At 28.2% G+C, this 23,290-nt stretch overlaps 4 protein-coding genes across 8 annotated transcripts; 2 read left to right on the top strand and 2 right to left on the bottom strand.

Moving 5' to 3' along the window:
- Positions 1-1,947: 1,947 nt before the first annotated feature.
- Positions 1,948-11,604, bottom strand: LOC134829799 (rho-related BTB domain-containing protein 1). 3 transcript variants are annotated; one of them, XM_063843061.1, is made up of 16 exons: positions 11,052-11,604; positions 7,163-7,224; positions 6,940-7,104; positions 6,494-6,880; positions 6,311-6,433; positions 6,214-6,249; positions 5,950-6,153; positions 5,795-5,883; positions 5,009-5,126; positions 4,805-4,948; positions 4,691-4,714; positions 4,509-4,622; positions 4,027-4,452; positions 3,065-3,329; positions 2,639-2,849; positions 1,948-2,580 (listed from the first exon to the last, which is right to left on the bottom strand). In XM_063843061.1, exons 2-15 carry the CDS (start codon positions 7,175-7,177, stop codon positions 2,665-2,667), a joined length of 2,295 nt encoding a protein of 764 aa, XP_063699131.1. In that variant the 5' UTR covers positions 7,178-7,224; positions 11,052-11,604; the 3' UTR covers positions 1,948-2,580; positions 2,639-2,664. The 3 variants fall into 3 exon arrangements, with proteins under 3 accessions (XP_063699131.1, XP_063699132.1, XP_063699130.1); XM_063843060.1 differs by having other exon boundaries at positions 1,950-2,580; positions 2,639-2,867; XM_063843062.1 differs by lacking the exon at positions 4,691-4,714 and having other exon boundaries at positions 1,949-2,580; positions 2,639-2,867.
- Positions 11,605-12,772: 1,168 nt separating this feature from the next.
- On the top strand, positions 12,773-15,608 carry LOC134830329 (peptidyl-alpha-hydroxyglycine alpha-amidating lyase 1). Of its 3 annotated transcripts, XM_063843775.1 has the most exons (6): positions 12,773-12,964; positions 13,030-13,108; positions 13,164-13,242; positions 13,300-14,298; positions 14,361-14,492; positions 15,301-15,607. In XM_063843775.1, exons 2-6 carry the CDS (start codon positions 13,082-13,084, stop codon positions 15,510-15,512), a joined length of 1,449 nt encoding a protein of 482 aa, XP_063699845.1. In that variant the 5' UTR covers positions 12,773-12,964; positions 13,030-13,081; the 3' UTR covers positions 15,513-15,607. The 3 variants fall into 3 exon arrangements, with proteins under 3 accessions (XP_063699845.1, XP_063699844.1, XP_063699842.1); XM_063843774.1 differs by having other exon boundaries at positions 12,773-13,108; positions 14,364-14,492; positions 15,301-15,608; XM_063843772.1 differs by having other exon boundaries at positions 12,773-13,108.
- On the bottom strand, positions 15,544-16,511 carry LOC134830330 (ER membrane protein complex subunit 7 homolog). The gene is made up of 2 exons (XM_063843776.1): positions 15,954-16,511; positions 15,544-15,887 (listed from the first exon to the last, which is right to left on the bottom strand). Exons 1-2 carry the CDS (start codon positions 16,440-16,442, stop codon positions 15,684-15,686), a joined length of 693 nt encoding a protein of 230 aa, XP_063699846.1. The 5' UTR covers positions 16,443-16,511; the 3' UTR covers positions 15,544-15,683.
- A 110-nt stretch (positions 16,512-16,621) lies between these two features.
- On the top strand, positions 16,622-19,354 carry LOC134830879 (uncharacterized). Its single transcript, XM_063844488.1, has 3 exons — positions 16,622-16,787; positions 16,883-17,192; positions 17,251-19,354. Exons 1-3 carry the CDS (start codon positions 16,698-16,700, stop codon positions 18,711-18,713), a joined length of 1,863 nt encoding a protein of 620 aa, XP_063700558.1. The 5' UTR covers positions 16,622-16,697; the 3' UTR covers positions 18,714-19,354.
- The last annotated feature ends 3,936 nt before the right edge of the window (positions 19,355-23,290 follow it).

The raw sequence follows: 23,290 nt of genomic DNA, 5'->3' as shown, positions 1-23,290 counted from the left end.
TTAAAACAAAACTGTGTCAAAGAAAAAAAATTTTTTCAGTTTCAATTTTTTGGCAGTTTTGAGTTATAAAATGATTAAAAATGATAAATTAGAGCCCTCTGACAAATTTTTATCCATTCGGAGCAAGATTTGACAAAAATAGCTTTGACACAGTTTTTGACACAGTTTTTTTGCTCTTGATTTAGTTTTTAAAACAAAACTATGTCAAAGAAAAAATTTTTTTTCAGTTTCAATTTTTTGGCAGTTTTGAGTTATAAAATGATTAAAAATGATAAATTAGAGCCCTCTGACAAATTTTTATCCATTCGGAGCAAGATTTGACAAAAATAGCTTTGACACAGTTTTTGACACAGTTTTTTTGCTCTTGATTTAGTTTTTAAAACAAAACTATGTCAAAGAAAAAATTTTTTTCAGTTTCAATTTTTTGGCAGTTTTGAGTTATAAAATGATTAAAAATGATAAATTAGAGCCCTCTGACAAATTTCAATCCATTCGGAGCAAGATTTGACAAAAATAGCTTTGACACAGTTTTTGACACAGTTTTTTTGCTCTTGATTTAGTTTTTAAAACAAAACTATGTCAAAGAAAAAATTTTTTTTCAGTTTCAATTTTTTGGCAGTTTTGAGTTATAAAATGATTAAAAATGATAAATTAGAGCCCTCTGACAAATTTTTATCCATTCGGAGCAAGATTTGACAAAAATAGCTTTGACACAGTTTTTGACACAGTTTTTTTGCTCTTGATTTAGTTTTTAAAACAAAACTATGTCAAAGAAAAAATTTTTTTCAGTTTAAATTTTTTGGCAGTTTTGAGTTATAAAATGATTAAAAATGATAAATTAGAGCCCTCTGACAAATTTCAATCCATTTGGAGCAAGATTTGACAAAAATAGCTTTGACACAGTTTTTGACACAGTTTTTTTGCTCTTGATTTAGTTTTTAAAACAAAACTATGTCAAAGAAAAAATTTTTTTTCAGTTTCAATTTTTTGGCAGTTTTGAGTTATAAAATGATTAAAAATGATAAATTAGAGCCCTCTGACAAATTTTTATCCATTTGGAGCAAGATTTGACAAAAATAGCTTTGACACAGTTTTTGACACAGTTTTTTTGCTCTTGATTTAGTTTTTAAAACAAAACTATGTCAAAGAAAAAAATTTTTTTCAGTTTCAATTTTTTGGCAGTTTTGAGTTATAAAATGATTAAAAATGATAAATTAGAGCCCTCTGACAAATTTCAATCCATTCGGAGCAAGATTTGACAAAAATTGCTTTGACACAGTTTTTTTTGCTCTTGATTTAGTTTTTAAAACAAAACTGTGTCAAAGAAAAAATTTTTTTTCAGTTTCAATTTTTTGGCAGTTTTGAGTTATAAAATGATTAAAAATGATAAATTAGAGCCCTCTGACAAATTTCAATCCATTTGGAGCAAGATTTGACAAAAATAGCTTTGACACAGTTTTTGACACAGTTTTTTTTGCTCTTGATTTAGTTTTTAAGACAAAACTGTGTCAAAGAAAAAATTTTTTTTCAGTTTCAATTTTTTGGCAGTTTTGAGTTATAAAATGATTAAAAATGATAAATTAGAGCAAAGAAAAATTTTTTTTTTCAGTTTCAATTTTTTGACAGTTTTGAGTTAAAAAATGATTAAAAATGATAAATTGAAGCCTTGAACAAAATAAAACATTTTTTTTCATATTTTTCGGATTAATAAAATTGCTACTTTTATTACATCTAATTTTAGATATGAAAGTTAAAAAAAGCTTATTTGATATTTTTTTCATATTATTTTTTTTTAGAAATACGGTTCCTAAGTAAGGAGGCAGCAATTTTTAAAATTATTAATTACACGAAGGAAAGAAAAAAATTAATTCTCATTATTTTTGTTTGTAATTCAAAATAAATACATTACTTTGGTACAGATTGATCTCAAATCGAATGATCTTTTGTGAAGAATTTTAATTATTTTATGAGCAATGTTTATTTTTTTTGTTTAATTATGGCAGTTGCTAAATTTATGATGAGTTTTGTATTATTTTATAGTAAGTGCATTGATTTTTGTTCATTTTCTACTTAAAATTCGCTATTTTTTGACCAACTTCTAATTTTTTTATTTACAGAAAATGCAAGGAAGTGAAAATTAAAGCTGCTGTCGGTCTCTAAAGTAAATTTTAACTTTAATTTTATTTTTATTTTATTCCTGAAGGTAAAAATGTGATGATTGAGTTTACTTTTTAAACACAGATTGGCAAATTTTTTATCTTAATATTTTTAAAAATCTGCTAATTCTAGCTCGAAGCTGTTCTTAAACGTCTAAATCTTAAAGTTATTGGAATAATTTGGTTTAAAATTAATTCAAAAAGCACCATTTGGGCTTGCGTCACATTTTTGATCATTCGTTTTATCTTATCTTATCACGTGTTGTTAGCAAAACACAAAAATTAAAAATTAAATTAAATGCTCGTTCACGACTTTCACAGTTTACAGTCAAATTAATTGTAAATTTGAATTAAAATGAGGAGGCTTAAGATCGTACAGATGAAACACAAGAGCACAGGCAAGATGACAACAAAGCGCAAAGATCTAAAAATAAAAAAATTAAATTTTTAATCAAAAAATTCATGAAAAATCGAAAAATTACCTCAACTGCCTGTGGTTCAATCGTCGTCAGAGAAACCCGTTATTGGGTTCTTCCGCATCAACTTGATCCACGGAATTGGCATTGCTCCGCAGCAAACTCACGCCATCGATATTCGTCAAAAGTTGCCCACTCACGCCCGGCGTCCCGATCGACGATGAGGTATTGAATTGATTTCGCGCTGCTTGCGTCGCGCCCTTCTTCGATGATTTACCTGAGAGCCAAGAAAAGACTTTTTTCCAATATGAAGGAGTACGAATTAGTGAAGAGTGCTAATTGAAATGGCGACTACTTAAAAATAATAATTTTATATAAAAAAAATTAAAGCAACGACGAGATTTTTTTGCGAACGAAAGAAAAAACTTTGTACAAAAAATGAATGAAATGAGCGTGAAATGAGACGAGAGCTAATTGCTTGATGGAACGTACCTCCAGAGAAACAAAGACATCCTTTTTCGTCGGTTAAACTGTCTTTGTGCCCTTCGCGTTGTTCGCGATTCATTTCGTTGATGCATCGTTGGTAGTAGTCAAAGTCCTTCAAATACCAAACTGGGGGCCAACGATGTTCTCGCAAATATTCTTGATTCTCTGGATGCAAACTCTTCAAATGTTTCTGCGAACGCTTGCAAATTGTGTTGTAATTGACGCACAAGTAGGACATGCACCATTCGGCGAGTTGATGAGCATTGTGTAACTAAAAAAAATTTTTTTTCATTAAATTTATTCAAAAATTTATTTAAATTTTTAACAAAATTATTAATATTTAAAAAAAAAAATAAAAAAGTTAATCAGATTTTTTTTAAATTAAAAATAAAAAATAATTAAAAAATATTTTAAATAAAAATAAAAAAAAAATTATTAAAAATTTTCATTAAAATTGTTTCAAAATTTTTCAAAAATTTATAAAAAAAAAAATTTTTAGATTTTTTTTAAAATAATAATTTAAATGATTTTTTACTTAGTGCAGATTAAAAAAAATTATTAAAAAAAATTAAAAAAATTAATTTGAATTTTTTTAAATTAAAAATATTTTACATAAAAAATGATTTAAATTTATTAATTTAAATTTTTAAAATTTTTTTAATGTAAATTTTTATACCTAAAATTATATAAATTATTTGTAAATTAAAAATTTAATTTCAAAAAATTTTAAAAATTTCAATGAATAATTTTTATTAATTTTTTTATTTTAAATATTTCATTTTTATATTTTTTTAAAATATTTTTTATATTATTTTCTAAAATAAAAAATTAAAAAAAAATAAATAAAATAAAAATTATTTAAATTATTAATTTTTATTATTTTATTTATTTTTTTAATTTTTTTTTTTTTGACAGAAAAATTATTTTTTCAAAAATTTAAAATGAGAAAATAATGATTAAAAAATTACCTTAACTGTCTCCAATAACTTCAAACAATGATCAACTGCTTCTCCCTTGCCTTCTCCATTATCACTTTGCGATACGCGTGTCAAATCTTCGATCACTCTAACCTCAACAAGATTCAATAATCGCGGGAGACACAATCGATTCGCAAATTCCAACAAATTCAGACACTTTTCGACAGAAATCGGCGGAATCTCGTCTGTGTAGAGGTAACACAGCAACTTATGGAATGTATATTCTGTCACAGTTGGCAACGAAATCAAGTTGGAATGCGCTTCACGAAAGTCCCCATCGAGCATCGCACGCATTACCTCACAACGGGCAACCAACATGGCACGATTTGCTGTTATTAAGCCATCATCCAGCTCGAAAGTGACATCGCTAAAGATACCGCTTTGAATGCAATACTTTTCAAGATTCTTTTTTATGTACTAAAAAGACGGAAAATGTGAAAAATTTCATTAAAAGCGACAAAAAATGAACTTACCATCGAATACAACTTCATTGTCTCGTCATTTTTGAAACTTTGTTTCGTTTGTGTGTTATTCAGCAACACCAACAACGGCGATAATTCTAAAAATTCGGCTGCTTGGCGTACTTCCTGTGAAAATTAATACAAAATTCAATTAAAAAATATTCCAAAATTAATTTTTTTAAGTTTAATTTTACCAGCAATAATCCTATTGATGCAGTCTGTGCGGTTTGATTTGAGTTTTTTGTTAGCAAGAAGCAAACAAATTGTTAGAAACGAAAAAAAATCACACAAAAAAGTGAAAATTTTACCTGTAAATCCAAATATTCCTTGTCTATCGTACCGGTATAAATAAATTTGAGACATTGCAACATCGCAGTTGCGGTTATCATCTTACTGTGTAAATGAACGATCGTTTGTGTTTGCATAAAGGAATTGTTTCGACCACTATCTACCTAAAAATTTAATGAAAAATTAGATTTTATCGATTTTTGAGGAAATTTAAGGAGACTTACCTGTAAAATTCTAATACTTTGAAAAATTGAGTGATGGAGATCACGGTAAAAATCTCTTTTTGGTTCAGTTGTGGGAAGCGCTTGATAACTTGAACGTCGTTTAAGATGTTCCCACATTCTGGAAAAGAAATTTATGTAAAATCTTTAGTAAAATTTTACCATTTTTTTGTTAGTTTTTAAGAAATATTTTAAAAAAATTTGTTGAAAAAAATTTTAATTAATTTTTAAATTTAATTTTTTGTAAATTGAAAAAAGTAAGAATTTTTTTTTTTTGAGAATATTTAAAAACAAATTATTTTAATGATTTTTTACTTTTTTCAATCTTAAAAAATTTAAAAAAAAAAATTATGAAAAAAATTTAAGTTAATTTTTAAATTTAATTTTTTGTACATTATTTAAAAAAAAGAAAAAAAAATCTTTTTTGAGAATATTTAAAAAAAAAAAATTTAAATGATTTTTTACTTTTTTCAATTTTAAAAAAATTAAATAAAAATAAAAAATCAAATAAAAAAAATTAAAATAATAATTTCGAGTTTTTTTTATTTTAATAATAATTTGAATTGAAAATTTTATTAATTTTAATATTTTTAATTTTAATTTATTTTATTTTTTTTTTTTTTAAATATTAATTTTTAAAAAAAAAATTTAAAAATATTGAAATTTATTTTTTTTTTATTTATTTTTTGAAAATTAAAATTTGAATTCGAGTGTTAAAACTTAAATTTGAAAAAAATTCTCTAAATATGAAAATTTTCACTCAAAATCATGACAAAAATAATCTCATACCTCACTTGCTGCTTTTGTTCAGTCCTTATCAGATACTCTGTATCTTCGTTAAAGTCTGCCGTATTTGATTCCCCAAATGTTGAGCTGACCTAAAATGAAAAAAAATCATTTTTAAAAAATATTCTTTTAAATAAATCTCCTTTAAAACTACTTACGACACTACTTTCACTCGAACTCCGAGCCCCCATGTCGCTAATATCCATCGTTAGAAGTCGATGGAACGCACTTGAGCTACAGGCAAGCATGAAACGATGAACGGCGAAACGAACTGTACCAACAACTAAAATTAAATCCGTGTACGATTGTGAATTGAACATATGAAGCATGTCCTTCGCATAAGTCCCGTTCATCACAGTTACCTAAAAAAAATAAAATTTAATTTTCTTTTTCATTTTTTTTTTTTTCAGAAAGTTCGTTACTTCTGGCGGAGGAGGCTTTGGCGGTTTAAACGGCGCCTGTAACAATAAAAATAAACATTTAATCCGCAAGTCACGTGTTTCAAAGGAAAATATTCACTTGTAAAATCGGTCTTTGCACACGTTTGAGATTCGCCATCCAGAATCTCTGTTGTTTTCGTGCGATGAGTGCTGCTCTGATTGCATTTTCAAACACCTCGTTGACGCCAAAATATGTCAAAACCTGTCAAGATAAGTTTTTTTCATGATAAAAAAGGTAAATTTTAATCTTTTTTTGACTTACACTCGTTTCGTAATAAACAATTCCCAATTCTTTCGCCACAGCACGCGCTTCGTCGGGCATCACGAGATCACATTTGCGCGTTGCTCTCACAAAAGGACTCCGATCTCCAAAGTAACTCAAGTACGTTTCATCCCGATACATGAATCGCAAGTCATTTTTGCATCCAACGAGAATTACGGGGGTCTGAGGACAAAATCTCCGAATTTCCGGATACCACATTGCCTTTGCATTCCGCAGCGAAATGGGATTTGTGATGGAAAAACACAACAAAACGACGTCAGATCTCCCGTAGGCAAAACGACGATCCTTTTCATGGTCTCCAAACGTATCCCAAAGACGCAGCGACACATTTACATTGTCAACGACTTCCCATGAACGCTCAAGAACCTAAAAAAATTGAAAAATTTTTCAATTAATCCAAACCAAGCTAAAATTTTCGAACTCACATCCTTGTAAATGCGATATTGATCAATGGCCCACACGGTAGGAACGTGCGTCGAGAGCAATTGCGACAACGAAACATGTTTATTGCAAGCTCTGGCACAGATGAGACGTGTTTTGCCAACTGCTGTATCGCCAACCAGCACGCACTTGACTAATTCCTGATGGGGCTGAAAAACAAAAAAAATTCATTAAAAATCATTTAAATGCAGAAAAAATGATGCAAACCTGTTCGTTGTCCATAATTCCATCACGGAGATGCTTCTCTAGACGCTCAAATTTCACGTAATCTACAAAAAAATAACAAATTTCAACTCTGATGAATCACGAAACAAAAATGTTTTCGACGTATTTTCTTTCTTTTCGTTTTTTTTAGGCAGACAAGCAACCACTTGTTGCTTTTATTTGCGTCATTTGAAGGAAAATCGATAAAAAGGGAAAATACATTTAAAGTTACTTTATAATGCGATAAGTTTCGATGACTTTTTTTGTTCGAACCGCAATACAAAGAGAGCATCACGACACTTTTTTGCCCAAAAAAAAAAAAATTATCTGTTCGTCAATCGCCTTCCCATGAAACTTGCCCTGAGTAATGTTTTTCATCAAAAAATAAAAAATTTTCAAAATTTGGAAAAAAAATTTTATCTCTTCATAAAAAAATTTTTTTTTTTTTTTTTAAAATTTTTTAAATTATAATTTCTTGAATGGAAAAAAAAATTAAAAAAAAAATTTTTTATTATTTTTTTTTTAAAAATTTTTTTTTTTTTAAATTTGTAAAAATTTTTTTATCTTTCATTGAAACTTGCCCTAAATAATATTTTTCATAAAAAAAAATTTTTCTTTTTAAATTTGGAAAATTTTTTTTATCTCTTTATCAAACTTGCCCTAAATAATGTTTTTCATCACAAAAAAAAAAATTATAAAAAGCCATGTCAAAGGCGCCATTTGAGGATCTTTGTCTGTCTGTTTGTCATTAATTCTCATTTCCGGAACGCAAAAAACGTATCAATGGCTTTTGACCTTCCTCTTGTATTTACTTTGAGTTCATTTTGCGCGACAACGACGACAACATTGACGATAACAAACAACAACAGACATATAAATAGAAATAAAAACCCTTAAATTTGCGCTAAAAAGATATGTAAACTCATCTCGTTTCGTGTCAGAGACCATAAACAACAACAATTGCGGGCAACTAACTAATAAAACTCGGTTATCATCATGAGCAGTTTATGTTCGTTAAATATTGGTCTCGCGCGCGTTCTTTGCAGTTGCGTTCAATTAGAGCGATGAAAGAAACGGCGACTCGAGAGAGAACAAAGGAATCATCTAGCTTTTTTTTCTTTCCTTTCGCCGTTTGTTTGTTTGGTGTGCTAAAAATAGCATTTTGCCTCGTAAAAAAAATCGTTCGTTCGGTTGAAGTTGTTGGTCGAATAATGTGCATGTTGCTGAATGGAATGGAAAAATTGCGGTAATAAAAGAATTTTACGATGAGTTTTGTCTGGAAATAACGGCGAATTGGTATGGCGCGTTGAAGCAGAGGGAAAAGTCGAAGCAAATCGAGCATGAGTAGAAGGGGAAGTCATGTGATGAATGAACAAACGGAGGTTTTGAGTGCACATGAACGGAGGTTTTTTGTTGAGAAAGGTCAATTTTGGGGTGAAAATTTCTGTTTTAAGCTTAATTTTTGTCTTTTTGGGTCAAAAAATATTGATTTGAGGCTTTAAGAGACAAACATTTTCTTTAAAATGTAAAATTTTTGATAGTTTTTGTGAAAAAATTTATCATTAAATTTAAATCAAGATATCGAAGACTCATGAAAATCAATAAAAAATTAAATTTTGGATCTTTGAACTTCAAAAAAATTTTTAACAAGCCATTTTCAAGTTCATGAAATAAATTTTAATGGATCTTTTCAGTCATCAAAGTCATTCAAATGCTTAATTTTGGATTTTTGTCATTTAAAAATGCTTTTTAAAATGATAATGAAAGAAAATTGATGATTTTTATAAAAAAAAAAAATTATTTAAAAAAATAAATAAAAAAGTTAATCAGATTTTTTTAAATTTAAAAATAAATATTTTAAATAAAAATTTTTATAAAAATTATTTTTTAAATTTTTTAAAAAAAATTTTTTTAAAAAAATTATAAAAAATTAAATTATTAATTTTTAATTTTTATTAATTTTTAATTTTTATTTAATTTTTTTTATTTTTTAATTTTTTTATTTTTTTTTTTTTTTTGAAAAATTATGAAAATTTATTTTTAAACCTTTTTGCATCGAAATTTGTTCATAAAACTGATTTTTAGGATAAATTACTACCAAAAAAATTATTTTAGAAGTTCAAATTCGTACTTTAGCAAATCCAAAATTTCCTTTGAAACCATTTTAAAGACTATTAAAAAGATTTTATCTCAAATTTTGACCTTTTTGTGACGAAATTTTTTTTCAAGACATCCAAAGTTCATTAAAATCTTAAAATATGCTTAATTTGAAACTTTTTGTCATCCAAAAAATACTTTTTTTTATTTCATTTTTGACTTTGAAGGATCTTTAGAGTTCTTCATAATCTCAATTTTTATTATTCAGACTCTTTAGTGTCCTTTTAAAATTCTTTTGAGACATTATTTGAGTCTCAAAACAACACTCAGAAGTAAATGTTTTTAATTTCAGAACAAAAAAGTGACAAAATCCTTCAAAAACTCCCTAAAAATGCACTTGAATGAACTTTTCTCGACTACTTTTGCAAAATTTTCCATTCAATTTCGCGCATCAACACAAAACTCGCTCAACAACAAAGCAATTTGCCCGCTGAAGTGGCATCCCAACTGTAAACAAAGAACGGTTATTCTTCCCCCGGGTTGTGTTTCCAAGTTGGATGACCGATTAACTCAAATAAGTGTCATAGACCTTGTATAATCAACTTGACAATGAGTTAAAAATAAATCCATATTTGTTTTGTATTTGTACACAACCAAACCCGAACTGCAACAACTAACGAAGTAACCTCTCTATTGCGTATCACTTCACTTCACATTATCGTGATTCACGTCGTTGTTGTCGTTTAATTTCTTCTTTGCGGCGCGATTTTTATCTCTCAAGTGTCCTCTTTGGCGTTCTCTTCACGGGAATTCCTGCGAATTTGGCACGTAACTAACCAGAAATGGAGGAAAATTGTGAGAATTTTGTCACACCGGCGATCGAGTCACGTAACTGCACGTAATTTACTTTAATGCAACACCCGTAATTGCTCTGACATCAAACTTTTAATCAATTTCCTTATTATTGAAATGTTTGTCTATGCACTCCAATGGGCGGGCAGTGTCTTTGTTAGCTTAATATTTAATGTTTGATTAATTGAGTTGTGACTGATTGACGTCGCTGTGAAGATTTTTTTTTCAACAACGACACTTTTTTGATGAAAAATTAATTTCCGCCATAATTTTTTTTTAAATTTGAACCGTTAGTGTTTAAAAATTGAAAAAAAAAATTATAAAAAATTTTTTTAAAAAAATATTTTTTCATAATTTTTTTTTTTAATTAAAAAAAAATTAAAAAATTGTTTTTAAATTTTTTTCATGAAAAAATTTACAAAAAATTTAAAAAAAAATTTTTTGTTTTTTTTTTAATTTTTTTTTTAAATTTAAAAAAATTTTTTTTTAAATTAAAAAAAAAAATTAAAAAATATTTTTTTTCATGAAAAAAAAATTTTTTTTTTTTTTTAAAAAAAAAAATTTAAAAACAATTTTTTTAATTAAATTTTTTTTTTAAATTTAAAAAAAAAATTAAAAAATATTTTTTTAAATTAAAAAAATTTTTATAATAGTTAAATGTTTAAAAAATTTTAAAAAAAAATATTTTTTAAATTTTTTTCATGAAATAATATTTTTTTTAGATTTTTTTTTTAAACACAGACAGACAAAAAAATCTTCTTTGGAGCAAATTAACCGTTCAAAAGTGTCTCAAAACGAACATTTTAGTAATCAAATCAAGTATTTGCGAGTTCCACACTTCTCGTACGATGAATGAAGCAACGACGACGCGACTTGCAATTTAAATTTTTTTTTCGTATAAATATTGATTTTCTTTAAGATGCAATTTTTGCAGTCTACTCACTTTTTTGTCGCTTCCAAAAGGAGTTTTTGCCGTCTAGACAAGTAAAGAAATTATTTTTCTTAGATTTCGGCTGTCGTCTGTTTTCGTTTGTTCAGATTTTTGCAAAAATTTCTCATTTTCCTCTCACTGACGGTCCTCTGTGCGATGCACTTTCCTTCTAAAGACCTTTTTGTGTGTGAAATGCAAATAAATTGGAATGAATTGACAAAAAAAAATCGTAATCAGGAACGGAATGCAACGAAACAAAGAATTTTTCGAATTTCTCACACACGCACAGAAAGTTCTTTCTTTTTTTTCGTTTATTTTTTTTTACGAGTCTTTCTTCCTCGAATTGCGTTTTTGCGAGTAAATATTTTTTTGGTCGCGTTTCCCGATCACTTTATCACAAAAAAACTTGGAAATTATTTCGACGACGACTGTCTTTATCGTGACTTTATGTTCTTTTGTGCATTACTAATTGAATTGTGATATTTACACAAACTACTCGTCGTCTCTCGTGTATTGCGCATAAAAGTCTGTGAGAATTCAAGTAAACAAACCGGTCAATTGCCCCGAAAAACGGGCACATTTGCCGCTGAAACGCGTGAGAGATGTGCCGTTAATGCATTTCGATGGGTTTCAGCGAATTTGGCAGCCCGTAAAAGTGCAAGGAGGAGGCAAAATGCGCGTTGGAACGTCGAAATCCAAGCACTCGAGGTAGAGATTGCAAAATTTCGGGGTTTTTTAAGCTCGAGATTTTAACTTGAAGCTCGAGGAATTTTTTGAAAGCTCGAGATTCGAGCTTAAATTTTAATTTTTGTCGAAATTTTCTTCCCAACGCTTAATTCTAAGATATTTTTCGTAAAATTTGACTTATTTTGAACAACCTTTCTGAAGGATTTAAAAATCGGATGAAAAATAAAAAATCCGCGATATGAAGAAAAATTCTCTAAAAAACATTTTTTTTAAATTGTAAAATTTTTGCAAAATTTAAAAAAATTAAAAATTGAGAGAAAAATTAAGTCAAAAATATTTCAAAATCTTTTATATTTTCGGAAAAAATCGTAAAAATTGATAAAAATATGAAAAATTTAAAAAATTTGACAAGTTTCGAAAAACTTGACACCTGTCAAAATTTATGAAAAAAGATAAATAAAATAATTTTAAAAAAATATGAAATTCGATTTATTTTGTTATTTCAAAAAACAGATAACTAAAGTCAACGAAAATTAATATTTTTGAATATCAAAGATTAAAAAAAAAAAATTTAAAATTTGTATTTCATACTTCACGTTTCCATTAAAATTTCACTCTGAAGCTCTAAAGGAAAAAAAATCATTCTAAATTTAAAAAAAAATAAAAATTAATTAATTAATAAATTTAAAAAAAAAATTAATTAAATAAATTAAGTAAAAGAAATATTTATTTAAAAAATTAATCAATTAAATTAATTAAGTATGAAAAAAATTCTTAAAATATTTTTTCAAAATTCAATAAAATTTTTATTTTTCTTAAAATAGGTTCGAAAAATGTTCTCTAAATTAAAAAAAATAAACAAAATTGAAAAACTGATTAAAATTTTCAAATAATCTCATTAAATTTATAAAATTTTACTGAATAGCTGTGGATAATTTAAACAAAAAAAAATTTGTCTTTTTTGAAAACTTTAAAAAAAATTCAAAATCTCGAGCTTCGAGCACATACAAACCCCCGAACTTGCAAACCCCAACTCGAGCCCAATAACATTGATCGAACATCAACAAGTCTGAAAAAAATCCTCGAAAAAAGTGACTTTACTTCACGTACGTGTCCCTTTTTCGACATTTTCCTGCATTTATTTAGCTACTAAGTGCTTTGGCAATCAATGGCAGCTCAATTTTCATAAGATTCACGCAGAAATCTCGCATCACATTCCATCACATCTGACAAAAAATGTAAATAGAAAATAAGAAGACAAAAATTTAGCGAAAAAAAAAATTATATTAAACATGGAATTTAGCTTCCTGTTGACAAAACAATGCATTTTATTGAATTTCTTGTTGCTTGTATTGATGTTACCTCGATGTTGTTCCGATAAGGTAAGTCAATTCCCGTGAGAATAATTGCCATATGTTAGATTTTGTGCTTTTTCAGGCTGATTATGGATCTGCTCAATTAAATAGTAGTGATAAGGATGACGAAACGGGTCCGGATTCCAAGAAATTAAGTCAAGGTGAGTCATTTTTGCTTTTTTTGGATTAATTTTAATGAATTTTTAATTTTTTTTTAGATTATTCGTACGATCCAAACTTTGTGGCGCCCAATTTTGGTCCCGTAACTGCAGTTTGTGTGGATAAATTGAATAATTTGCATGTCATGTACCGTCGGAGTCGTATCTGGGATGCTTCAACGTTCGACGGGCAAAATCGCTTTGTCGATATCCAGCAGGGACCCATCAAAGAAGACGTTATTTATACTTTAGATCGTGAAACAGGCGCCGTTCTGAAGGCTTGGGGCAAAAATTTCTTCTATTTGCCTCACGGATTGACAGTCGATGAGAACAACAATGCATTTGTGACTGACGTTGCGATGCATCAAGTGTTCAAATTTGCGTTAAACGTCTCAACGGAACATCCCGTCTTGACTCTCGGAGAAGCTTTCAAACCCGGGCAGAGAAATCGCTTTTGCAAACCAACTTCCGTCGCTGTTCTCGCTGATGGCACATTTTTCGTCGCCGATGGTTATTGCAACTCGCGAATTGTGCAGTACACGAAGGAAGGCAACTACTTGCGACATTGGGGCGAAAGTTCAATCTCCGGAGAAGCAGTTCATCCGGCGCCTGAGGGAAAATTTTTCATCCCACACGCGTTGACACTCATCCAAGAAGCGAATAAAGTCCCCTTGTTATGCGTTGCTGATCGCGAAAATGGTCGAGTGCAGTGCTTCAACGCCAATACGCAAACTTTTGTCACGCAATTTCACAATCCCATCATCGGGGCGCGCATTTTCAGCGTTGCTTATGCCAAAAATAAACTTTTTGTCGTAAACGGGCCCGAATACACGAACAACGACGTCAGCGGATACGTCATCGATGTCGACACAGCCAAAGTTACCTCGAAATTCGACATTGACGATGCCAAAGGAGGACTTGCCAACCCCCATGATTTGTCTGTGACACCTGATGCCATGGAAATTTTCGTTGCTGAACTCGATCCCCAACGTTTAGTTAAATTTGTCTACACAAATGGCACGAACAAAGTCATCCGGAAAAATATTGCATCAATTCTTCGTAAGAAAAATTATTTTTTACCTAAAAAAAATAAAAATTAATAAAAATGTTTTAAATTGTAGCAGAAAGAGACGAAAACGGAATAACGATCCAACATGACGCGACTTTGATTCTCGTAACAGCAATGGTTTTCTCGTTTTGCATCATGGCAGCCGGGATTGTGGTACTTAACATGAAAAGACGTCGCAGCAGAGGTAATTTAGCCAATTTGACGATCCAAAATAAACATATCGAGTATAGTCATTTGATGTCGACGAGCATGGATGACATCTAATTGCACGAAGAGACTTAAAAAATTCACGCACGGTGCTTAACTGAGGCCTTATTCATAATTTTATTGGTTATGGATTCAAATTTTTTTTAAATTTTATCATTTTCTGTGTTCAGACATTCCATAGGAAGAAGAATCTCCATTCGAAACATCGGAAAAAGTACAATTTTATCAATAAATGTTTTTATAATTTGAGTTTTTGTTTGATTTTTTGTTCGTTTTTGTCAAATTTTCTGAGTAAAAATTAAAATTTTTGATTTTTTTTTAAATTTTTTTTTTGAAAAAATTTTTGTTGTAAAAATTAAAATTTTTGATTTTTTTTTAAATTTTTGTCTAATTTTTTTGATGAAAAATGAAAATTTTTAATTTTTTTAAATTTTTCTCGAATTTTTCTTTGAAAATTTTTAGTTTTTTTAATTTTTTTTTTGTTAGTTTTCGTCTAATTTTCTGAGTAAAAATAAAAATTTTAATTTTTTTTTAAATTTTTGAAAATTTAGATTTTTTTAATTTTTTGAAAAATGATAAAAATTTAAAATTTATAATTTTTTTAAAATTATTTTTCAAATTTTTGTTTAATTTTTTTTTTTTTTTTTGAAAATTTTGATTTTTTAATTTTTTGTTCGTTTTTGTCTAATTTTTTTGTGAAAAAATTAAAATTTTTGAATTTCGTTCATTTTCGTAAATTTTTCGTAAAAAATTAAAAATTTTCATTAAAAAAATTCGATTTTCAGGTTGTTTTCAGGAATCTCGCAAATCGCATGGATGGGAAAGACCCAAATCGAAGCGAGGACAACAATTTAAGCTTTCCAACATTCTAAACCGCAAAGAAGGATTTCTCGAATTAGACCAAGAAGCGAGCGATGATGAACATACGTCATCGTCTTCGGGCAAATTATTGGGAAAAAAGTCCGAATCGCCTCTCTTGAGCGAAGAATTAGCCTAAAATTTAATATTATTGCACTTTCGTAACTATTTCTATCCTCTCACCCTTTATTATTATTTGATCTCCACAAATTATTACTAAATATTAATAAAAATACGTGTCAAGTACAAAGAAATTAACAAAAAATGCGAGTTTTTGGTCTCAAACTACGTAATTGTCTAAATTTATTCTCTAATTTCGTTTTTTGTTAGTTTTTCCGCTTGTCGATGCCTTCGATTTATCCGAAGCCTTCGCCGTAGAACTTGCAGGATTGAAAAAAGATGTTATCATTTCACTAATTTCGGGCATATCGCTCGTCATTTTGTTCAAATTGAGTTGTTCCATTTCTTTCTTTGTCTCTGGATCGTTCATCATTTTAGGCAAAACGAGCATCAACTGAAAATTTATCAAAAAATTTAATTAAAAATCGATTTTTTTCGACTTTACAGAATAAAAACTTACGAGAAGAGGCAAAACCATGATAATAATCATCGGATTGAACAAGAAATCCGTGATTTTCCATTGTTCGCGTTGTTGAAAATAGCGAAATTTCGACAAAGCCTTCAATTTTAGCGGATATGGCACTTGCAGAATCTGCGACGGAATGATATAGTTGACTTTTCGTGCACGGAACTTGCCTTTCGGATTGATTTCGACACGAACAGGTTCATAAATGTAATCCGGATTCAAAACTTCAAGCACATAACTGCCCGAAGGAACACTTGAAATGATAAAAGAGCCGTCTTCCTTCAAGAAACCCTTGAATTCGCCTCCGTTGATTGTTACAACACTATTTTTGGGCCATTGATTGCTCATAGAAGTCACGTCAGGAGGAAAAACTTTGCCCTCGATCGTGTAACCCGTTGAATCTTCATATTCCTCGAGCAAGGTGTCAGCTAAAACACTCACAGCGCCCGAAAGGAGGGCGAAAAAGACGAGTTTTGGGTTCATTTCTTGTGAAATTCAATTTTTAATTAAAATTTTCTGTGTTTTTCTCGCCTCTGTGAACTGTCAGATAAAGGCACGTGACTGGATGGCATGCGAAATCCATAGTGACGAGAGTGACAACTTTAAGGGTTATCAATTTCATTCGTCTCAGTATCACTTTCATCGACATTCTTCATCTCATCTCATTATTTTTACTATTTTCGTAGATTTCTAACAGAAAAGTAGCATAGAAACATCGAAAAGACTGACAATCTCTTCATGGAGAAACTCAACACGTTGGAGATTCCGTTGGAAATCAAGCTGGATGCGCGAGGCGTTGAAAGGCATCACGATTTCAGCCACTTGAGAGTAATTTTCTTTGTTTATTTTGAATGAAAAATCAATTTTCTGCCTTTTCCCGTGACTCAGCGACGAAATTTCAACAATTTTTGATCGTTTTTCAGACATGGACCAGCATCATTTGTCGCATAGAGTTCGTGAAGACCTTTCCATCCTTCATGAAAATGACTTTTATCACGCCCAAAGCCACAGATTCGAGTGCACGGGAGATGTTGGTGCTCCGAATCAACATTCCAGGCTTGTTGGTTCAACTGGCAACGAGTCGCACGAAGAAATACTCGTATGGATTGTTTTGGAAAGCGAATCGGGGGAAGCGTTGTTGTGCTTTTTTGGCTTTTGCAACACAATTTGACTTTGAACAGCACATCCAATGGATCAAATATTGGATAAAATATCTGGAATACTATCGAAAAGGTAAAAAAAATAATTTTTTCTTCAAAAAAAATTTAAAAAAATATTTTTTTTGTTTTAGATTTCTTGTTAAATCGTCGAGATTGCACGATGAATAGCACAGTTCAAGATTCTCGCAACGAATCTCTCGTCTCAAACATCAACAACACACAAAATGTGAAAGATATTAAGGAAATTCTCGGTCCATTACCCAAAATCCCCGATTCCCTGAACGAAAGTTGGGTCCGTCGACAATCTTGTGTGTCGGGGATTTACGAGGAAATTGGTTCAGGACGTCGAAACGAAGGTCGTTCACGTGATTCAAGTGTCTCGGGTGTATATGAAGACGTTGAATTTGACCAAAATTCAAAAGATGATGTCAAAGGTGATAATTTTTTGGCAAATTTGGTTGAAAAAAATCGCCCGCGCGTCAATACAAACGACTTTGTAGGTGTTAATCGATCCCAAACAAACACAGAAGCTGAATTAAAACACAAAAAATGGTGGACTTTACGCGGCATCACAAAACGCTTTGATGGAAATGCGAAAAACGAAACAGGTGAAGTCAATCGTCGTCGACATTTCAAATCTACCTTCCAAAAAAGTAACCGAAATAGCTTTTCCACGCCAGATTTGTCCCAATTACCTGATATTTTTATCAATTGTCAACGTGGCGACATGAATTTGAGTCATACGGACTCCATTGACTTTTTGAATATCAGTTTCGAGAGCATCGCAGACGATTTGGAGCATTTGACGATGCAGGAAAAGCCTCCAGCGACGAATATGTTGTGCACAAACTCATCCAGTGTGAATTTCCTGTCGACTACAGGTTGCAGCATTTCCGTGCATGAGAAAACAATCGAAGATGAGCCCATTTATCAAGTCCCCAAAAACATTCCAGTGCGTTTAATTGACGAAACGACGGGTTATTGCATCATGGGTCCTCCGATGCATCGTTCCGTGAATGATTTCCCGCCGTTCAAATCGCCCGAAAAAGCTTTGCCAGACACAACGTACCTCAAAATGGATGAAGTTCGTGTCGAACTTCGTAAAAAAGTCCCGCCTGAAGAACCAATTTACGCAAATATCGAACGTCGACCACGAACTTCGTTGCATCGATGCAGTGTCGAAGAGAAAATTCCGTCGTATTTCCCCAATGAGCACGTTTATCAGAAGCCAAAGATGAAACCGCACACACACATCAAGAAATGCCAAAGTATGAACGTGAAACCGTCGAATATTTACAGTCCCACGCCGCGCAAAAGTCAAAAAACGCAACGAAAGACGCGAGAAGATCACTTGAACAACTCGTACGAGAACGCGATGTTGAATCAAATTGATTTGGAAGCAGCTACAGGAACGCCCAAAGATAAATTTGGTACTTTGCCGCATCATCCGACTTCCTTCAAGCCCTTGGATGCGAAAAATCACTTCGGATCGTTGCCTCGCTTCAAGAAAATTGACTTTTCGCCGTTGCGCGTCAAACTGAACAACATGTTCTTGCGCTATAACAACAACAACAACAATAATAGTAAAATTTAGACAAAAAGCTTGCTTGAAAAATCGAATCTCAGGAACAAACCATCTCTTAGAATGTAAGAAATTATCTAAATATAGCGAAAATTATACATACCGAAACGAAACATTTCACCGAAAAATGAAAATTTTAACGTAGATTAAGGAATTTTGCCGCGCCATGTCGACCAATGCTTGACGATGCTACTAAAAATTGCTCATAACTAAAGAAAAAATGAAAAAATAGACTTAAGTAGTGAAATTTTTTATCAACTGAAACATATCTCGGAGTAAGAAATTTTAAAAGAAATATTTAAAAGTACCTGGGACTCAAAAAAAAACTGCTTTTAAATGTGCCATTTTCCCAAATTTAACTTTTATTTTGCTCTTTTCCAATTTTTCCCTTCTCTCTATGACAAAATGAAAAAAAACTTTGTATACGCCTCACACGCCATGATCTCGTTGCCATAAAAATGGTCAATTACGCACAAATTGTTTGCATAAAATTTATCTGTGATGCTTCTTGATGAAAAAGCTAAAATAATAATTGATAAGAGCCTTATGTAAAAGTTAAGAAATTTGCGCTGAAAAATTAATTTTAAGGAAGTTATTTAAGATGTCGCTCAAAATATTCTATCAGCTTACGAAATTAGTTGTATCCGAGCTTGCCGTATTTTTAAGTAAGATTAATGAAGCTATTGCTTAAATTATACAATTTTCTATGAGTTATCAATAAATGTTTATGGAAACGCTATTTTTGGGGTTTTTCTTACCTTTTTCACTTTTATTTGAAAAGAATCAGTAAAAAAAATATTATTTTTATAAAAAAAAAATAATTCTTTTTAAATTAATTTTTGAAACAATTTTTCAAATTATTTTTTTCAATTATTTTTTTAAATTAATTTTTTCAATTATATTTTTAAATCAATTTTTTATGAGGGCTCATGTAGAGATTTTTAAAAATTGAGTTATATTACCGTTTTTCAAATTGAAGGTTTTCTTAAATGTCTTTAGAAACAAAACTTTTTCCAAATTTATTTTTCGATTTTGTACAGGAGGGCTTTTTTTTAAATTATGTTAAAAAAAAATTGATGAAAAAAAATTTAAGTCAAAATCCTCTTATTATGAGGGCTGAAATTAATTTTAAATTTTTTTTTTAAATTAATTTTTTAAATTAATTTTTTAAATTATTTTCTTAATTAATTTTTAAAATTATTTTTTTTATTAATTTTTAATTTTTTTTTTATTTGAATGTTTTTAAAGTCAGATTTTCATGAAAAATAATTAATAATTAAAATAATTAATATAAAAATAATTAATGAAAAACATCTTTAAATTATGAATATTTGAAAATAATTTTAATTCAGTTTTAAATAAATTAAAAAGTATACATTACCAAAAATGCGAAACAGAATTAAAATTTTATTGAAAAATAATTTTTTTGGAACAAAATATTTAAAAAATAAGACAACAACAAGGAAAAAGGTAATTTTGAAGCCAAAATTTAAATAAAACATCAATATTTTTTTTTCATATATAACAGGAACGTACGTTTATTTCTTACTGTCATACAAATTTTTTTTTAATTATTCACTTTTTTTTTGAAATTTTATTATTTATATAAATGTAGCAGAATTTTCTTCTAAGCTAAGTAATTTTTTTTATCATTTTATAAATATTGATGACGAATACTTAATAAAAATTATAATAATAATTAATATAATAATAGAATAATTTTATCATCTTACTAAACTTTTTTTTTCAATATACTTTTGTTTTTTAGATACTTATGCTACAACAAAAGCTTAGCTTTGTTCATTCATAATTTTACTTATTTAATTTATATTATTTTATTGAATAGCGGATTAACCTATATCAAAATAAATTTTCTCTTTACTTGGGTTTTTAAACTAATTATTAATAATCATAATAATTAATAAAGTATAGAATCTTTCATATATAATTAAATATATATTTTAAATGTTTTTTAAAGTAAAACAAAATAAACGACTAAAATTAACATTAAGAAATGCAGTTTTTTTTAGCTATTTTTAATATTAATTTTTTTTGTATTTTTTTTAATAATTATTAAATATAATTATTTTTTAAATATATTAAATAAGCAGTAATCAAACACATTTTTTGCAATATTTGTGCTGCTGAGTAAAAACACATTTTTTAAGTAAAAGCAAGCAACCAAAGCGCGGGACATAACATAGAAACAGGCCGATTAATGATAATAGAGATGGATGTTTTTTTTAAGGAATATAACTTAATATATTAATAATTTATAATCAATTGTTGTTCTTCATTTATACTTTGTTGTATGGCCATCCTGCGTTTCTCTATAAAATATTTTGTTTTTAAACTACGTTTTTTCTTTTTTTTTTCATATCACTAGAAAAATTTTCCGATTGTTAATATTGGTAACATTTTAATTATTTATTACTTTTATTATTAATTTATTATTTTTCTTCATACCCAATATGATGTTTTTTTTATTTTTTGGTTTTTGATGTACTTTGACGTGATGAAAAATATATTTTATAAAAAGTTTATCAAAGACAAGAAGAAAAATGTCCAATATTTTGGTTAGTTTAACAATTATTTTTCATATATATAATTAATTATATAACATAGATTGAACAATAAGTTTTTTTTGTGTGCTATACATGAAGATAATCTCGAATTTGAAGAGATTTTCGTTTAAAACAGTTAGTAGTAAAATATTTTGTATGAAGTTTTATATAGATTAAAGGGGGATAGTGATGTTTTTTTTGTATTACTATTTTATATTAATGTTTGATTTTAAATGATTTGTTGATAGTCGACGACTTGGCTATTGCAAAATCACTATTTTGTGCTATTTTCATCATTATTAATTATTTTTTATTTATTATTATTATATAAAATATGTTTTTCACTGTTTTTGTCATTTTTATTATTATTCTTCATTATCATATTATTGTAATAATTATAACTATCTAAGGTACAAATGTCTTTGCAACAAGAGTCCTTTATATAAAAAGGTTTTTTTTGAGTACATTTAATTTAAATATATAATAATCATATATAAGAACATTGATTGTTAATTATTATATTTTTAGTGGTGTGTAGTTTGTGTGTGAAAAATGTCATTTTTTTATTATTATTAATAATTTTAAATTATTATTAAGTTTTGATTATTATTTTTTGAACAAAGTTCTATCTATAGATGACTTTTTTTTTGTCTGTGGTGTGTTTTTATGTGTGTTTTTGTCAAAAATATCCATTATTATGTTATTGAATAATTTTTAGAGATTTTACACAAATAGTATATTTTTTTATTAATAGTTATTAAATGTATTATAAAAGTAAAAACGCGTCTCTGTTTATTTTTTTTTTAATTTATTACTTTATTATTTAATAAAAAATGTATCAAAATACTGTCGTGATTATCCATTTCTCATTTTGTAACATTTTTTTTTTGTTTTCTAATATAATATGGCAACATTTTTCATTGTTATTAGTGCTTAGCTTTTCGGCTTTTATTTATTTTATTTTAATTTTTGTGTCATTATTATCATTAAAGATGAAACGGAAAATGAGAAAAAAAAGAAGTTGATCTACAATTTCTACTGAGGAAGACTCCTTTGGGAGACCGAAAAATTCGAAAGAACAGAAAAAAGTTTCTGAAAAAAATTTTTTTTACAAAATATTTTTTTATTATTTTTTTTTTTAAGTTTTATATCAACTTTTAGAATATTCGTTTTGCTTCATTTTTATTTATTTATCATCGCTTCTAGCAATTTTTCTAAAATATTTACTACATTTTTTCACCTATTTAATACGACGAGTACAATCACGTGCGGAATGTTTTTGAATAATAAAAAAAATATTTAAAAAAAAATTATTTAAAAAAAAGCAGCTAAGCGCGTGTTTTTACGTATATTTAAAAAAATTCAAAAATTATGTTTTTCTTGTGCAAAATTATTTTTTTTTATTTTTTTAACAATTATATTCCAGCAGCATGTTACCATGTGTTCATTCAAATTCATTATAAATATTTTGAATAACGAGTACAAAACACTACATGTGTACAAAAAAACGAAGAAAAGTACAAAATGTTGTGCATTTTTTCATTATTTTATATAAAAAAGTTGTTTTTTGCATGCAAATTGTATTTAGCTAATTTTAAAAACTTTTTCTTCTTAACTTTGTTGTTTACATTTTTTCCATTATTATTATTTTTTTATATTATTTATAACATTATGTTTGATTTCGATACGTATATTTTGCTAATTTTTTTTTGTAATATGATGAGTGTGTGCCAGAAACGTTGAAAAATTAATTTTATTATTATATTAACATCGAAAAAAATTGTTTATGTATAAAAAATATCATCAACAAACATGTACTATTTTTTGAATTAGTTTACAAAAATCAAGCTGCGCTTCAATTACACACACCAGCTCGCTATTTTTTTACTAATATATATTTTTTGTTTTTTTTTCTACATTTTTCTTTCAAAATATACGTTTATCAATCATTATTACTTTTTTTTTTAATTTTATTAATATAATTAATTTTCAGGAAGCAAAAATTTTATTAAATTTATTGTTTAT

This window comes from Culicoides brevitarsis, chromosome 2, assembly GCF_036172545.1.
Source record: "Culicoides brevitarsis isolate CSIRO-B50_1 chromosome 2, AGI_CSIRO_Cbre_v1, whole genome shotgun sequence".
Classification (NCBI taxonomy): domain Eukaryota; kingdom Metazoa; phylum Arthropoda; class Insecta; order Diptera; family Ceratopogonidae; genus Culicoides; species Culicoides brevitarsis.
Note: the sequence above shows the minus strand (reverse complement) of the source record. Positions and strands in the feature narration are given on the sequence as shown.

What these genes read in the sequence shown, in the direction of transcription:
- LOC134829799 (XM_063843060.1), bottom strand. An exon ending in AAAGTATTAGAATTTTACAG is followed by an intron (nt 4,949 to 5,008) that starts GTAAGTCTCCTT and finishes TTAAATTTTTAG; the next exon opens with GTAGATAGTGGTCGAAACAA. An exon ending in ATGTCTTTGTTTCTCTGGAG is followed by an intron (nt 2,868 to 3,064) that starts GTACGTTCCATC and finishes ATTGGAAAAAAG; the next exon opens with TCTTTTCTTGGCTCTCAGGT.
- LOC134830329 (XM_063843772.1), top strand. Translation starts at nt 13,019, where the DNA reads ATGGAATTTAGCTTCCTGTTGACAAAACAATGCATTTTATTGAATTTC. An exon ending in CTCGATGTTGTTCCGATAAG is followed by an intron (nt 13,109 to 13,163) that starts GTAAGTCAATTC and finishes GTGCTTTTTCAG; the next exon opens with GCTGATTATGGATCTGCTCA. An exon ending in TTCCAAGAAATTAAGTCAAG is followed by an intron (nt 13,243 to 13,299) that starts GTGAGTCATTTT and finishes ATTTTTTTTTAG; the next exon opens with ATTATTCGTACGATCCAAAC.
- LOC134830330 (XM_063843776.1), bottom strand. Translation starts at nt 16,442, where the DNA reads ATGAACCCAAAACTCGTCTTTTTCGCCCTCCTTTCGGGCGCTGTGAGT. An exon ending in TCATGGTTTTGCCTCTTCTC is followed by an intron (nt 15,888 to 15,953) that starts GTAAGTTTTTAT and finishes ATAAATTTTCAG; the next exon opens with TTGATGCTCGTTTTGCCTAA.
- LOC134830879 (XM_063844488.1), top strand. Translation starts at nt 16,698, where the DNA reads ATGGAGAAACTCAACACGTTGGAGATTCCGTTGGAAATCAAGCTGGAT. An exon ending in ACGATTTCAGCCACTTGAGA is followed by an intron (nt 16,788 to 16,882) that starts GTAATTTTCTTT and finishes ATCGTTTTTCAG; the next exon opens with ACATGGACCAGCATCATTTG. An exon ending in TCTGGAATACTATCGAAAAG is followed by an intron (nt 17,193 to 17,250) that starts GTAAAAAAAATA and finishes TTTTTGTTTTAG; the next exon opens with ATTTCTTGTTAAATCGTCGA.